Source organism: Prunus dulcis, chromosome 3 (genome assembly GCF_902201215.1).
Source record: "Prunus dulcis chromosome 3, ALMONDv2, whole genome shotgun sequence".
In the NCBI taxonomy this organism is placed as follows: Eukaryota; Viridiplantae; Streptophyta; class Magnoliopsida; order Rosales; family Rosaceae; genus Prunus; species Prunus dulcis.
The window spans coordinates 14,103,519-14,119,457 of record NC_047652.1 but is presented as its reverse complement, the minus strand read 5'-3'; the positions used below and the strand labels follow the sequence as shown (position 1 = coordinate 14,119,457).

Below are 15,939 nucleotides of genomic sequence, written 5' to 3'. Positions count from 1 at the left end.
TTTCGATTTCAAAGAAAGGGAGCAAAGAGAGGGAAAATACGGGGAGTTTGAAGGAAACGAGGAAAACCCGAAGAAAAGTCCTTAGTTTGAAAAGATAGAATTGGTGAAACAATCTGAAAATCTCCCTCTTAAAAAGAGGGGGGAGAGGCTCGAAACGTAGGAGGAAGAAGAAGAGACGGCTCCTGGTGATTATTAGCTAGCTAGTAACTAGCTAATAAAATAGCCGTTTTTTCTCTCCCACGAACTCCAGACAATTATGAGCGGACGTGATAGCGGAAAAGACTGGCGCGCAAATTCGTGGCAAAAAACACTAAGTCTAAAAAACCGCTCCAGGAAAAACGGTTCAGACTTAGTGGGGGCATTGTTTGGGCCTAAATTTGGCACACCCAAAAGAAATCCAAGAAGAAGGCCCGTGGTAAGAAACACATCCCCAAAACCCAAAAAGCCCAAAGCATGGAAAGCCGACATTTGGGCTTTAAAAGATCAGCCCACAGAATTTGTTTGGATTCAAACCCAAGAAACTAAACAAATATATATCCCACGTGGCTACCTCAGCTATTGAGAGGGTCAACATTTTCAACTAGAGTTTTTATGGGAAGAGACGTCTCCGGGGAACTACCGACAGGAAATCAAGAAGCCCACCTATTTTCAGAGATTTGTTTTGCCCCGAAGACAATAGTCCATCTTTTCAAAAGGATTCACAGGCCATGCCTTCTCAATTAGAACAGGAAATAAGGAATTATTCAGAAAGTACAGAAGAAAACCAAACCGCCATGGAAAGCACACACAAGCGTTGGCGTTGGTTGAAACAAAAAAAGCAGTCACCCAGGGAACTAGGGAAGGGATCACTGGAGACTATTGAGAACTTGTCTGCCACGGTTGATAAAGATCTTTTCTAAAGAGATCTTTTTGCCGCCCATTTAAAATTTAGAAAACACCTCCAGGAGAGGATCTCTTATAAAAACAGAAGCAGGCAAGAAAGAAAAACAATCAACTCATCAATCAAAAACACAACACCAAGAAAAAGCCAAGAGCTCACTTGAAATCCGAAGTTCAGACTTAGAAGACAAGTCTTCTAGAACGAGACACCTCGTTACAAATTTGGTTCAGCAAAAGCCAAGACAAGCAGAGTTTGAGTTTTCACAGACGTGGAGACCCCAGAAAACTCAGAACGAGTCTTATTCAAGCAGAACAACTCTCGCAGTACGATCCTTAGCTCATCAGACCATCGAGAATAGCCACTTCTGTCCCTTTCAAGCAGGAGGAATTGCAGTTCTGCCTATTCAAAAGGCCTCACAAAGCGTGAAGAAAACGTAAAGCTCTGCCAAAATCCAACTTTGGTATCGATTTGCAGGTCAACCTAGCATTTGAAGTCACAAAGCAGTGCGGACCAATCCAGATATGTCCAGTCCAGCCTACAGCAGAGTCTTCCATTCAAGCGGAAACGAAGTTCCGACAGTCCTTTAACTTGTCTAGAGTTAAATATGTGTATTTATTATCTTGCAAAAGGCAGTTCTGCCTAAAACAGTCCACTTCTATCAAACACTTCTGGCCAGAACAGCCGTTCTCTTTATATACTGAGATAAATTATGAAAGTCCTTACCAGTCTAAGGCAAGAAAAGAACTTACTTGGGAGATATTCCTCACCCAAATTCACAATCGTTTGATTTTTAGAAGTCAGTAACTTGGGGCGCAAGTTATCTATTCTAAAAAGAAGTCTGCTAGAATTCACGTTGCTAGCAGTGGCACGCTCGCACACCAAAGAAAGCTGACTTGCTTGACCAGTACATGGTCTCCAAGCCAGTGGGGAACTTCGCCCTTCCATCACAGGAGCTAAACGCGAAAACGGGTGAACAAATCCTTCCACATTTTTCAGTGAGCCAACATCAACATCTTTAAGGCCGTCCCTATAGAATGACTCCACACAATTGATATCATAGGAATTCGAACCTGAGATCTCTAGTCTACAAGTTAAGGCCATTTTCATTGGGCTAGACCTCATTGGCAGACGATCACTTGTATTAAATATATTTTTTAAAAAGCCAAAACTCGAATTCATATTCATAAGGGTAATTTAGTAGTTTCCTAGAACTGCTTAAGTTTCTTGTCACTTAATAATTACTTACTCATCAAGTTAAACCTTCTCTCTTAGGGGGCTCAAACAAGAAAATTTTAAAAGAAAATAGAGGTATTTACATTTACACCCCATAAAGTTTTTGATGTGTTATCACGAAGTCCTTAATTATATATATTAACAATCCTTGAGGTTTCAAATTGTTTCTGCAAAACTTTTTCATTAATTTTCCGTCCAAAAATTATTGATATCATAAAAAAATTTCTTCAAATGACAAAAGTAACCTCAAAATTACCTTAGTGGTACCAATGAGGTGTGGCATATTGGATTTGCTTGAGGGCTGCATGGATGGTGTATGTTATTTTTGTGTGAAATGAAGTAAATTAGTAGTGACCTTGCACTAGGCTAGGGCTATCCTATCCTTTCTACTTTGATTTTCTGTACTAGGATGTGCTTGACAATGACTTCCACTTTGATTTTCTCTACTTTGATTTATATATAACGAAGGTATATATTTTGTGCAGACTAAAATACCAATTGTTGAAAAGCAAATCGATTTTGAACTGTCCAATGTAATGAGAACATGAACTGACCATTGTCATAGGGTCATGTCATAGAACCAAAATTAAAATGAAAGTTCGAGTAAAAAAATAAAATAATGCATTGCGCATGAAAAAATAACTAATCTATCTATCTAGTAGTACTATTGCACCACAATGGTTAGGGCAAATCGCAACAGCAGGTGTGGGAGGGAAGATATTATTAGGAGGAAGGAGATTAGAGTGTAGACCACGCCTTGGTCAAATCACACACTTTTCGAACCTCTGCACTGAACCGGCCCCCTACCCTTCTGTCTATGTCTCTGTCTTGTCAGAAAATTTTGAGATTATAAACCTTCCCAAACAAGCGCCTTAAAAAGGGTTCTTTTGGACAAACAAAAGACCCCCCATTAAAAGGAAGGAAATTCAAGCACTACTTGGTATCGAGAAAGAAGAAAAGAAGACATCTTTTCTCCGAGTCTGAGCAATAGAAATCTGTGTTTGAGAGATGACGACAAATGAATTTGAGTTCGTGAATATTAAGGTCCTCTCCTCCTCTCCACCTTCCACCACATTTCTATCGTTTTCGATTTCGTTTTCTGCAATGCATTAAAATGAAGCCTCTTGTTGTACTTTGGTTGTCATCTTTACTATCCATTGATTTTTTGCTTTCACTTTGTTGGTTTTCTTTTTGCTGTGTTTTTACAGACACATTCTCTCAAAGTACACATTAACTGTGAAGGATGCGTGCAGAAAGTTAGAAAACTCCTCAGGAAGATCGAAGGTTCTAATAAGTTCTAACTTTGAGCATGCCCTATTTATGTGTTTTCAATATAGATTTTACCTTTATCTTATTTGTATGACTGCTACAAGCTAACATGTTTTTTTGCCCTAGTGTTTATATATATGACAATCCGTTTCTTCTTTTTTTCTTTTTTTTCTTTTTTTCCTGATGGTATGATGAACATCAAGAAGCCTTCGTTTGAGTGGCACTTCTGTGTGAATATCTGAGTTTGTGATTCTCTATTCTGTGTATAATGATTTTTCCAACTAAGCCTAGGCCCCACATCAGATCTCAGTTTTTGACATCGTATGTTTTTGTTGGGTAGTGAAATTCAATCAGAAAACAAAACAGAAAATATTTATGCTTTATCATTTATCTCAGCCAGTTTCCTTTTGAATCTGTCTACATTAATTATTTATCTACTGCCCTAACTTACTTTTAATGTTTAATTGAATTCAGGTGTCTATAGTGTACACATAGATGCAGAAGAACAGAAGATCACAGTCACAGGAAATGTAGATTTTGCTACTTTAATCAGAAAGCTGGGTAAAGCTGGTAAACATGCAGAGCCTTGGTCTCCAAGCTCCAACCAAACAAAAGCTCCTATGAATGGCCTCAATTTAGACTCTGAAAATCAGCTTTTGCTCCCACCCTCCTTTGGCAGTGAAAGCCAACATGGCTGGGGATCTGGTAATTTTGTGGATGGAAATGGAAATTTGATTGGTGCTGCTCATCATGGAAAATTGCAGGGCAATGTTTTTCCCATGATGGGCCCTACGGGTTTTCATGGCAATGCAGAAGAAGGGCTTGAATTTCGTGGCCTGCAAGATTTCTCTGCCGGATTTCCAGCAGTAGGTGAATATGGTCATTCAAGACCTGTGATGTTGACCAACTCAGAAGGGTACCCTCACACTAATTTTGCACCTGCCTTCATGATCCCACCTAACACTTCTGCGGCTCAGTATAACGCTGGATCAGCAACACCCTCTGGTCTCTACTATTAGATAGATGTGTACTGGTCTCTTGTTCTATATATATGCAGAAGAAACATTATTGGTTTTGGAGTTCAAAAAGGGACATAATATATGGCAGCAGCAGAAAAAAAAAAATTATATATATATATATATATATACAGTACCCTTCTATTGAGGGATCCCTCAAATAAATTATTTGAGGGTCACCCTTTAGGGTCCCCTATGAATTTTTTTTCAACGATCGAAACCATCTATTTTTTAAGTCTATATTCATAGATCATCCTTGAAAAAAATTAGACAAATCGAAAACTGTTTCGATATCCAATTGTCCTACAAAATCAATAAACATGGTGCTTCAAGAAAGTACTAAAATTTCAATAATTCAATTGAGTGGTCAAATGATATCGGATTCAAGTGATTTTTTTGTAGAGATGATCTTTGAATGAGTATTTACAAAAGAGACGGTTTGGATTAGTGAAATACAATACAGAGTGGGCCCTACAATGGTATCCCTCAAATAAACTAATTTGAGGGATCCCTCAATGGAAGCTATATATATATATATATATATATATATATATATATATATGCTTTAAGGAATGAAATGATACTTATGGGACTGAATTCACTCATCGGCCTAAATCTCGACATGTGTCCAAGATTCAGAAAATACCGTGAGGACCATGGGAAGTTCTCCTGTCTCACTTCGGAAAAATCCAAATGGACCAATTCTTCCCTACAAACGGTTGAATACAACTATGTGTTTATTTCTCTTATCATGCAAATTAGCACCCAATGAGAGTGATAACCCCATTATTAAATACAAATGTAAGCCACAAGCATAGATCGCATTTTATTCTGAATGAAATGATACTTGCAAGACCGAGATTCACTCATCAGACCACAAGAAGTTCTTCCATGGGACAGGGTTTTTATGGGACCTCACAGTCCTCACACAATAAGGTCAGTAGTACCACTTCCAGGGAGAATAGCTTTCGTGGAATTGAACAAAACAAAGAAAGCGAAAAATTATCAAAGCATCTACAACTTGCACTCTACCGTTATACCTCCGTACTTTGTTAAGAAATAAATGTAACAATTTAATACAGCATCAATAGTATTGGTGCAGACAGTTTTTTCCCCATAATTTTGACAAACATACCATATTGTACAAGAAACATGACTCAAGAGGTTCGGTACCGGGTACCAATCGCCTCAACATCATTTCCCAGTAGCCTCTAGACCCGAACTCCTAATTGATTTTTCATCCCGACTTATATCGTATATACAGATCAGCATGTCACCGAAGAAAGCATACAACAATTGTCCTCACAGAGTTTCCAAGTAGGGGGGTGACTATAAAGATCCGGTTACCTGTAGTCCATAGGCAGATCAATTCTCAGGCAAACCTGTCCAGACTACACTATGGGAGGTGAACTGCATTTGGTGTACTGTTTTACACTTACTTACAAGGTCAATTTCCAAAAACCCTAACATGCACATAATGACAGCTTAAGTGACATTATTAGTTAAGTCCTGTACTGCAACCTTAAGAACGAATAATTCAATCAAGGGCAATCTGCAGTGAGTTCTGTGGTATTCTGTATACATACTTCCAAGTTGAGTTGCCCAGACGAAGTGAAGAAACAAAATGGAACCAGAAGAAAATCCATTTTGGGGAACCCTTCCACCCGGCCTGGAAAGTTTTCTGTCACTGATTTGAATCTGAGAGAACTGTTTCCCCGTCCTGATACTAGGTTATATGTGAACCTTTCTTCTGAAGAAATTGGTCTGATTGAAGTTATGATGACTGTGTTTCCAATACTTTCTGTACCCTTGTTGAGGAGAAAGAGAGCGCCATCCTCCTCTGCTTGAAGAACAAGAAATTCTTCGTTTATCCCCAACGAGACAGCTAAAGGGGTGTTGTATCTGAAACGCCTTCCAGAATCCCAATGCTTGCTGCTGAAATGCAGTGACAAGTGTTCAGATGAGCTAACAAAGTTGCAGTCTGGAAGGGGGCATGAACATGGTCCATAGATGCATGTTTCTTCATGGTCATTATTCTTCATATAATCCACTATTTCATCACACCCATAATCTCTGTTCCGGCATTGTTTTCTGACTGATTCAACTACTAGTTCAATCTCACCACACACTATGTCCTTATTCCTAACAAACACTAGCATATTTTCCTGTAGAAACATATTAAACAAAATGATTGTTGACAATGTCATAAGATGATGCGGGACAAAACAGTTAAAGCTTCAAAACTGATGCTATAAATTTAGGACCTATTTATTTACTTGTGCAACCAAGACATCCTAGTGAATAAAATTATTTTTTTTCTTTGTCATTTTCTTTTCTCTTTAAAGCCTATTAGATTAAGATCCTTCAAAGCCTATTTGATGAAGAAACCCAGAATTTACCACTTAGATTATCAGACATTGCAAATGTCCCAAGAATTTCTGCTGTTACACTTACACTAACCCTGGGAAGAGATCTCTAACAAGGAAATCACCTTATAGGAAACAACAGACCAGGACAATGGATATATGAAAAAATATAAATTTGCCGTATTTCTATTTTTGTTTCCTTTTCTTTTCTTTTCGTCAAACTTTCCATGGCAGGATGATCTGTATTTCTTTACTTCTTTTTTCTTTTTCTTTTTTGCAGTCAGGGTCATCTGCTACTTCACCAATATGTACACGAAATACACAACAGAAAATATCAGAAAAGCTTAAAAATGACTAACAGACAAAATCATCATTACCTCCTCCAAAGTAAATTCACCAATCTGTTCTTCAACCTATAAAATATACAAGCATAAGTATTTATGTAACTCTTTTCCTATAATTGATATATATTAAACAGTAACAAAAGAGTAAAAGGGACAGTGCAGTCTGTGTGTCCCTCTGTGTGTGTGTATCAGATGGTGCAACTGGAAAGCAACAAACAAGAAACCACGTTAAGAGGCACTCCCAAAAACAATATATTAGCTTTTCGGGTTCATAATGTCAAGGAAGATATGTTGGTAAATAATTACAACAGAAAAAAGAGTTGGTTAGAGCTAAACATTTTTCTTCCCAGCTTGAAAATGAATGAAGCATAAATGTGGTTTCTTGTAGTCCATCCATGAGAAAACAACAACCATGTCCCCAAGGGCATTGAACACTGTCTGCCCCGATACAGAAGACAGGACAAAGAATAACTATATAGGCAGAATTTACCAATATGCCACAAGTGTAAAGCCCTATATATATAACTATATCAAAGAAATCCCATAACAATAGTAGTAGTAGTAGTTGTTGTTGTTGTTGTTGTTTTTATTGCTGTAAGCTTCTGCCTAATGCTAAAATAAAACAATTTAGCATAATCCATCCATCATTACCTGATTCTCCTTATGCTCAAAGGGAGCATCATGCTCAACCCCACTACTTATATTGCATTCTGGTGGCCTATCCAATTGACCTATAAACTCGCAAGAATCCAAATCAAAACACCTCTCCCTACATACCACCTGCAAAGGAGCAGCAAGTATGACAACCCCATATATGGCTTAGTATCAAACTTCCCAAATGTAAATGTACCTCCCCACATCCATAACCACCAAGCTCTCTTTCCCGCTTCTCCCTTTCAGTAATCTCGTCCTCGCCCCATGAAGATAGGAATGGAACAACAGCAGGGGCCAAGGCACCATTTTCCTCAACAGAGATACTTTCATAATAAAAGAGCTGAGAAGATATAAGATTTCAGAAAATAAAGTTTGGTATGTGTCCAATAACTAAGATGAACGCATTTTTAAGAGTCTTTTTTACCTGGAGAAACAGAAGACAGCCACCAACTGCACGTTGCTTCCCTTGATGAAAACGAGATACTTCACAAACTAGCCGGTCGAGTAAGAACTTCCCCCAATTATACTGGTGGACAACATCCATATTCGTCAAAAAGTGAAGGAATGAAGGGCTGACATCCAACCTTGCTGTTGGGGACAGAAGAGTGCCCAACGCATAGAGGACGAATGATCTCTTAAATTCCTCTCCTGCTTCAGGCTCTGCCAACCTCTCCTCTAGGAGCCTGACTGAAATACCATGATTTGTGGCATCATAACTGTGCCGCAAGTCCGCAATCAAGTCATCAGGCCCTGAGTTTACCACATCCTTCCCACTAGCTGCTAATCCCATCACAAGCTCGACATCTTTTGGTGTTAAAGGAATACGTTCTCCACAAATCTCCAAGCTACGTTGTGTAGTGTCAAACCTCTCCAGTAGCCAAAGACACAAGCTGCGGCGGAGAGTTCTGCATCTAAGGTCAAGAAGGCTCCCAAAACCCATGCTCTTCACTGCAGCCTTTTGTTCAGTTGTGAGGCGCTGTATCACATTGAATAAGCGGCCAGGAGAGCATCTTGTGACTAGTTTAGCCTGCATTGTCAAAGCTGTAAGATTCGCCCAATCCAATGAACAAATAAACAACTGTCACCAGAAAAATAATTGGTACCTGCTTTCTTGGCTTAGGAGTACGGATGGGGGCTGTACTCAAGTAGTTATCCCACACTTCACGAGCACGCATTGTGTATTTTGCTTTCTCCTCAGGGCTCATAGACTTCCATGCATCTGAAGCTGCCTTTGTGGCCTGAAATGAAAAGGTCACGATGCCTTGTTTTGTTTTAATTTTATTATCAAAGTAAATTACACACTGCTAAACATTTTGCAAGTGAACAGAAAGAGGCTCACAGCTTTAAGGCCAGAGGATTCAGGATGCGAAGCGCTGTATTCCTTGATAAAGTCTCGGCTAAATAGTTGATTTCAACATTAGCAAGCCAGTGCACAAGGAGAAAGAGGCATATGCTAATACAGAATGAATTCCAGTGAAAGAAATTGATTGTTACCTAAAATACACCCATGAGCACGCAGGACGAGGAGTGGTAACTTGCTTCTTCTTCTTCCTTTTCCTCTTTCCTTCTAACACAACATTCTCTTCAGCATTTCTTTTTACCAACATGACATCTCCTTCACTTGACACCTAGAGGTTTGTATTTAGAAAAGAAGTATAAAACCAAACTGAAACAAACAGGCAAACAAATTTGAATTTCTGAAATATATGTAACTTTAAAATAAAAAAAAAGGTATAGAAGTAAATGTGTTTCTTATATAGGCAAACCAATACAATGAGGACAATTATCATGATTCATTCACTTTCCAAAAAAAACTTTGGATGTACCTATGGAAAAAATGACTTAAACAGCATAGATGAATTGTAAAACCTAGGCTTACATTTTCAAAAGGGAAACTCTATGTGTTTAAAGTTTATGATTATCTGGGATATTAATTATACTTCCAGAAGACTTCAGTTATGATGATGCCTGCAAAGACTCGAGACATTTTCATACACAGCACTGGCAGAAAGATTCAAAAACATCATAAATAATGCGATATAGGCAGTTTTTACAAATCTTAAGCTATGTATATTGAATTTCCAGTATTAAAAATGTTCCTACGCCATTTCTCCCTTATTCTCTGCTCCACCTCGAAAACAACATGTTTCCGTAAGCAGCAGCCCTACTGTGCATAATTTTGGAAGCAAGACACAGAGCAAGGACTAGGACATACCCCTTCCCCAGCACCACCACAGCATTGCTTAAAATGACAAACCTATTTTGTTCCAAGATCTATCAACCCATTGTTTACTGAGTGGAACAAATGTCTTTATATTCGGAGCATCATGATTCATCAAGTAGCTGTAATGTTCTTTAACATTTAATGTGAGGCTACTGTTTAGTTAGATCAGTAGAAGTTGTGAAAGTGTCTTTCCTTTGTTTCCTAAAGAAGTCAGAAGTCTTAGATTTGCTCCACAAATTAAAAATTGAAACTTTACAGAATATAGGATGCTTAAAAGCAAAGTTAGCAGAATAGCAAGAGGTACAAAAACCCCATTGCTCAAGAATTACCCACAATAATGTAATTGGGTTCCAACTTCCAAGTATTCCTATTTATCTTTTGGCTAAAACTAACAACCTAATGCAATGCAATTCACATATCAAACAATCCAAACACATTCACAGTGTTTGCCTAAAAGGCTTACCAAATGCTTTTCTGGGTTCTCATGCAATTACAATTCTACCAATACCACACTATCTTAATTACACGAAAAACCAGTTATGAAGCAAACAACATCATACACCATTTATAATAGAATTGTGCAAAGTGTGAGAAGCCAAACCATTTTCGGAGAACTGGAGCCTGTGGTTGAGATCAAGTAGAGAGAACTGGAAATGCGAATTAAAGAAGAGCTAGGGTTTCAAGAGAGCGATGAGGGCTTGCTGAATTCCAGTGAGAATCGGAGGAGGAGGAAAAGAAATGGATTTCTGTTTCCTATGGAGTTTCGTTTTCCTTTCGCATTTCTCAGCTGCGAAGTCGTAGCTTTTTTGTGTCCTATGTGGTAAGCTGCAACGCTCTTCTTCAACAATATTTTTCAGCTAATTAGACTTTCCACCCACCTAGTTCTGGGCATATAATAGTTTGGTCCCTATCTTTTTAAATTTGAACTCACACTCGTACAACAAATTGTTATACCATTCACTCTTCCGCCTGTGAGCTCAATGTTACATGAACTAATGAATAAGAACAACTTTTTTTTTTTTGGAGAAAAATCTAATATGGTACCCACGCAACCGAAAAATGAGTCCAAGAAGTGTCATGCTCAACAAAAAAATGGTTAACTTGATAGTTTAACATACGGATTGAAGGGTTAATAATATGGGACATTCTCCAATAAGTATTTAAGTTAGGGATTGATTACATATTTCTAATTTCGGTCGTTGGATTGCATCTAAAAGACTTCCAATACATTTAATGAATGTAATTCAACGACCAAGATTAGAAATATGTAACCAATCCTTAAAATAAAATACTTATTGAAGAATCTCCCGATATAGGATAACAATTTTTAATTTTAAGGGTTGTTTTTGTCAATTTTAAAAGATACGGATCAAAATGTTACATGACCCAAACCACAAAGTAGAACTCCTCATGTTTGTTAGGGACAATAAATTTATTTTTCGTTAGATGCTTTTGGAAACCATATACTTTTCCAATACCCATTTTGTAAGAATCCAAAACAAAATATCTAAAAAGAGAGAAAATATCTAAAAAGTAAGGAAAATATCTTTTAGCAAAAAGACAAGTTTGCCCTCGCATATTTTAATGGGGGAAAATTTGACTTTTTAATCGAGAAAGAATTTGGGAATACCGCTCATACCATTGCGTAGAGCGCGGCGAAACGAGTTCGTAGACACGGAGTAGACCCGAATCGGAGCTATAACGAAGAAGATATGGTCTAAAAACCGCGAAGGGCAAAATGATAATTTGGTCAAAAAGTCAGATTTTTATACCCCTCTCTCTCCTCTCCCCCGTCAACTCTCTCTCTCCTCCCGTTTCGATTGCGCCGCGACCTCCCTCCCTTCCTTCCAGCCGTTGTACCGGCCACCACACTTGGGGCCGATCTCCGAGACCGGTCCCAAATGAACCACCACTCGACGGCGAACCATCCTCGACCTTGCGCCGCCGCTGCCGTGGCCTGAATCGGCCGGAAATTGCCATTGATACCGACGGTCCAGTTCGAACTTCCAGCTCAATTTTCTCCTTCAATTCTCCACCAAATCGATCGAGTAATGTATGGTTTCTCAGCTATTTTTCACGTTCTAGCTGATGGGTGTATGGGTTTCGATCGATTTTAGCTCTAAAGCGATCAATTTTTGACTTGAAGTTTGGCCAAAACTTCGGCCGCTCGAAACTACTGTTTCTGGTCACTTTTTGGGGTATGTCCAAGAACAAAAGTGACTCCAAATCGGGTGTTTTACTTAGGATAGGAGTTTGGAGTCTTGGTTCCAAGATTTTTCGGCCACCCGGTATCGCTTTAGACAACCAAATCTGCCCGAGCGTGCTGGGGCGCGTGGACGAGGGTGGTGAAGTAATTCTGTACAGTTTTGAGATCCTCGTGTCGTCACGAGCGCGTGGGATTTTGCGGATCTCGATTCGGAGTCCGTTTGAGCCCCGAACGGATTTTCCATATCGCACGATCCGTGGGTGCAGTGTCGTTAAATAATCGGATCGCGCTGAATTTTGGATATGTCGGTCTACATGATGTCAGGATCGTGTAGGATTCGACGGATTGCGAATCGGAGTCCCGGATACTCCGAAATCGCGAACCCCGGGGCTAGGGTTTGGATTTTAAGCGATAACGCGATTTTGGCTAATCCGACCGTCCGTTTCGGACCAAATTCGAGGAACATGGTTCCTTCTCTATGAGGAACCTTTAGAGAAGCCCAGATTGGTCATCGGAGGCCGTGGACCCGCGGGGTCCCGGGTCGGCCGATCGGACAGCTTATCGCCTAATTAAGCGTCAGGTTTCCTAAAATTGATCTAAGAGTCTAAAAAGTTAATGTGGGCTCAGGAGTAACTTGGATTGAATGCACGTATTTCTAGGAGCCGGGGGCAGGGTGTTTAATTTAATTCTTTATTTCAGCAGTTTATTGATTTATTTATGGATAATCAGGCACCAGAGGTCCGGTCGACCCGCAGCCGAGACCTTCGAAGGGTCAAAGTAGCTCGGACCATCTGTGAGCGGACTTTCTTTCATGAATTATTTTATATAAATAAGTTATATAGAGGTTTTCCATAAATAAGGTTTCATAAGTGATTTTATATTGATTTTTATAAATGAGTTTTTATAAATGAGTTTATTTGAATAAATTTCCTTATTTGATCTTGAGTAAGTTTTATTATGATTCCGAACACGATTATTACAGTAATAGTTCTATAAGTCTGTGCTGCTTATTTACCAGTTATAGAAACAGAGTTTGAGTTTCGAATCAGTTGAGACCGCAGCACGACTTGAGCTTTACAGTTATTATTCAGATATTTTTCTAAAGGAATTTATTTTAAAAACCACCTCGTACCCATTTTCTTTGGTGATTACCCAGAGTTGGACCGATGTCTACGGACATCCAGTCTGATTATAGTTCAGTCAGTGCACTTGACTTTGCCTCACGAGTTTCGGGGACGCTCGGACCGTGAGTGCCAGGATTTGCGGCTCGGCAGACTTGGTGTCCCGAGACCTGCCAGGATTGCGGCTCGGCTGACTCTGTGTCCCCGAGACCTGCCAGGATTGCGGATCAGGCTGACTACGGTCCCCTGCATCCTGCCAGAGCGACTCGAGCTGACTTGGTGTCATCGAGGAATCTGCCGGCGGGACAGGCTGATCATAGTCCCCTGATTTCGCCAGTTTGCGGCTCGGTTAGCCTGCGTGACGCCCGAGACCTGCCAGGGAATTGACGGATAAGACAGGGGTACAATTAGGTGGTAATTTTTAAAATAATTTTAAGCTCTTTTATACAGATATGACTTTCAGCTATTTTATACTAGCTTCTCTGATTTTTCAGGCATTGATACATTTATATAGTTTTGTTCAGTTATACAAGGTTTGAGTACAGTACTTTTATACAAGTTTGGTTTCAGTGTTTTATACAAGCTTTGATTTCAGTGCTTTTGAATAAAATTTATCGAGCTTGAATATGATTTACATAGAATGCTTTGAGTTTAGTATGCTTTAAATGGAGAGTACGTATTCAGTTATTTAACAATTTTTATAGTGGGGATTATTATGACTGTTAAACTGTTTTCAAGAAATTCTTATGTTTGGTCCACTCACATCTTCAAACTCTTTTCACCCCCAGGCCGTAGATGTACGCGGGATCCACCACCGGGCCAACTATAGCTTCCGCACCAAGGTAGAGTTGGTAGAAAATCTTTGAAACCTTGAAAACTTTAAAGTATGCTCTGATATCTAGTATTAGTGAAAAAATGGAGATGAGATCTGTTACTTGAGATGTTCGGGCTGTTGGGATGGTTTTACTGACTGTTTAACAGGTGAAAAATTTTGGGATTGGTCAAAATACAGGGGAGACTCTGCCGAATTTTCGGCAGAAATCTAAGGGAATTTTAAAGAGAAGTTGAAGTAAGAAGGGTAAAAAGGTCATTTGTGCCCGGCATTCGCTAGGTGTCGGACACGCACAGGACTTGGCTCGAGTTCCAAAGTGGAAATTGGGTCGGGTCCTGTCACATTTCATGTATAATTTGTAAGTAAACATTTTGTATATATTACTTGAAGATGGTTGCTTTTTGTATCATTTAACCGAGCATGTTAACCCATCGTCTCCTCTCACATCTTTTAGAGCAGCTCCAGCGCTACATGCAAACCAGGCAGGAGGCCCCCGAAAGCAAGCACAAAACGGCTTCAGCGCGAGAGAAGAGGCCTGGGCAAGCCCAAGGGCAAGTTTCGCCTGGGCTTCAGCCCGAGGACGGTGACGTCAGCGCTGACGCCATCCTTGACAAAATCCAACAGGCATGTGCCAAGTGTCGCAACCCGAACGCTCCAATCGGTTTTTTTCCAGAAATCTGACGGTCCTCTTTTTTTGGCTAAAAAAATTTGAAAAAATTCTGAAATTTTTTTTAAAAAATACCAAATAATTCTGGATTTTTTCCCTATAAATACCTAACAATTTTATTCACTTTCCACACCAAATCTTCATACAATTTCTTCTCCTTCCAATATTTTTTACTCTCTACTCACATTATTCACTTTCCACACCAAATCTTCATACAAACTCTTCCCTTTCCAATATTTTTTACTCTCCACTCACATTTTTCTACTACTTTCCATTTGTATCAAAAAACAAATGGCATCTTCTGTCGAAGCCGGAGGCGCGTGGACAACTCAGCTTTTTGTAGAAGCCTTTGCAAGTCCCTCGGCGTGGGTTTGCGAAGGTGCTCCCTCGTGTACAAATTTTCCACTGCATCACAGAATCTCACCAAGCACTCTAGGGTAGTTGATTTTCCCATCCTTACAATCTCATCCACCTGCTCTGCAGATGCCCCATGAGCAAGTATCTGCAAAGCAGCTGTAAGTTTTTGCTCCAGGAGAAGACCCAAAACTCCAGCAGCATCATACTTTTGAATGAAGTATGTGTCGTAATTACAAAATCATGCATCATTTTTTTGGAACAAATGTGACTGCATTCTAAATCTCTCTCGAAACTTATAAACATGATATAACGAATTTGGGATAAAGTAATCTTCCAATATATTCTTACCCCGAGACTCTCTATGTCTGTCCACATTTGGGGCACGACGACGGCGGTGTTGCCTTGATTGATTAAGCATACACACCGTTGCTGCAAGCATTTCTTCCTCTTCTTCATCGGCCTCCCTATCTTCATCAGCACGTCTGCGCCGGATTTCTTCCTCTTCTTTCTGTTGCCTCTCCAACACTCTCCTCAAGTTTGACATTGAGAGTAGAATGTGTTTTGTAAAATCTGAGAAATGAAAGAATAGATAAGAGATGGTGTGAGAGGTATGAGTTGATGGTGTAGTTTTATAGAGAAATTCAGAAAATAGAGATGACACGTGGCACAATTTTAGAGGGTGAAAATCTTATCTGAAATATGAGATTATAAATTTTTAAAAATATCTGAAAATCTTATCTGACGTGGGACACGTGGCACAATTTTAGAGG

The 15,939-nt window shown here is 39.4% G+C and overlaps 1 protein-coding gene across 3 annotated transcripts; it reads right to left on the bottom strand.

Annotated features, from left to right (window-relative positions):
* Positions 1-5,427: 5,427 nt before the first annotated feature.
* LOC117623384 lies at positions 5,428-10,913 on the bottom strand. 3 transcript variants are annotated; one of them, XM_034354335.1, is made up of 9 exons: positions 10,588-10,906; positions 9,257-9,390; positions 9,102-9,159; positions 8,866-9,000; positions 8,187-8,789; positions 7,959-8,102; positions 7,760-7,888; positions 7,142-7,177; positions 5,428-6,563 (listed from the first exon to the last, which is right to left on the bottom strand). In XM_034354335.1, the coding sequence occupies exons 1-9, from the start codon at positions 10,588-10,590 to the stop codon at positions 5,940-5,942; spliced, it is 1,866 nt and encodes a 621-aa protein (XP_034210226.1). In that variant the 5' UTR covers positions 10,591-10,906; the 3' UTR covers positions 5,428-5,939. The 3 variants fall into 3 exon arrangements, with proteins under 3 accessions (XP_034210226.1, XP_034210227.1, XP_034210228.1); XM_034354336.1 differs by having other exon boundaries at positions 6,022-6,333; positions 10,588-10,913; XM_034354337.1 differs by having other exon boundaries at positions 6,022-6,330; positions 10,588-10,913.
* Positions 10,914-15,939: the final 5,026 nt, after the last annotated feature.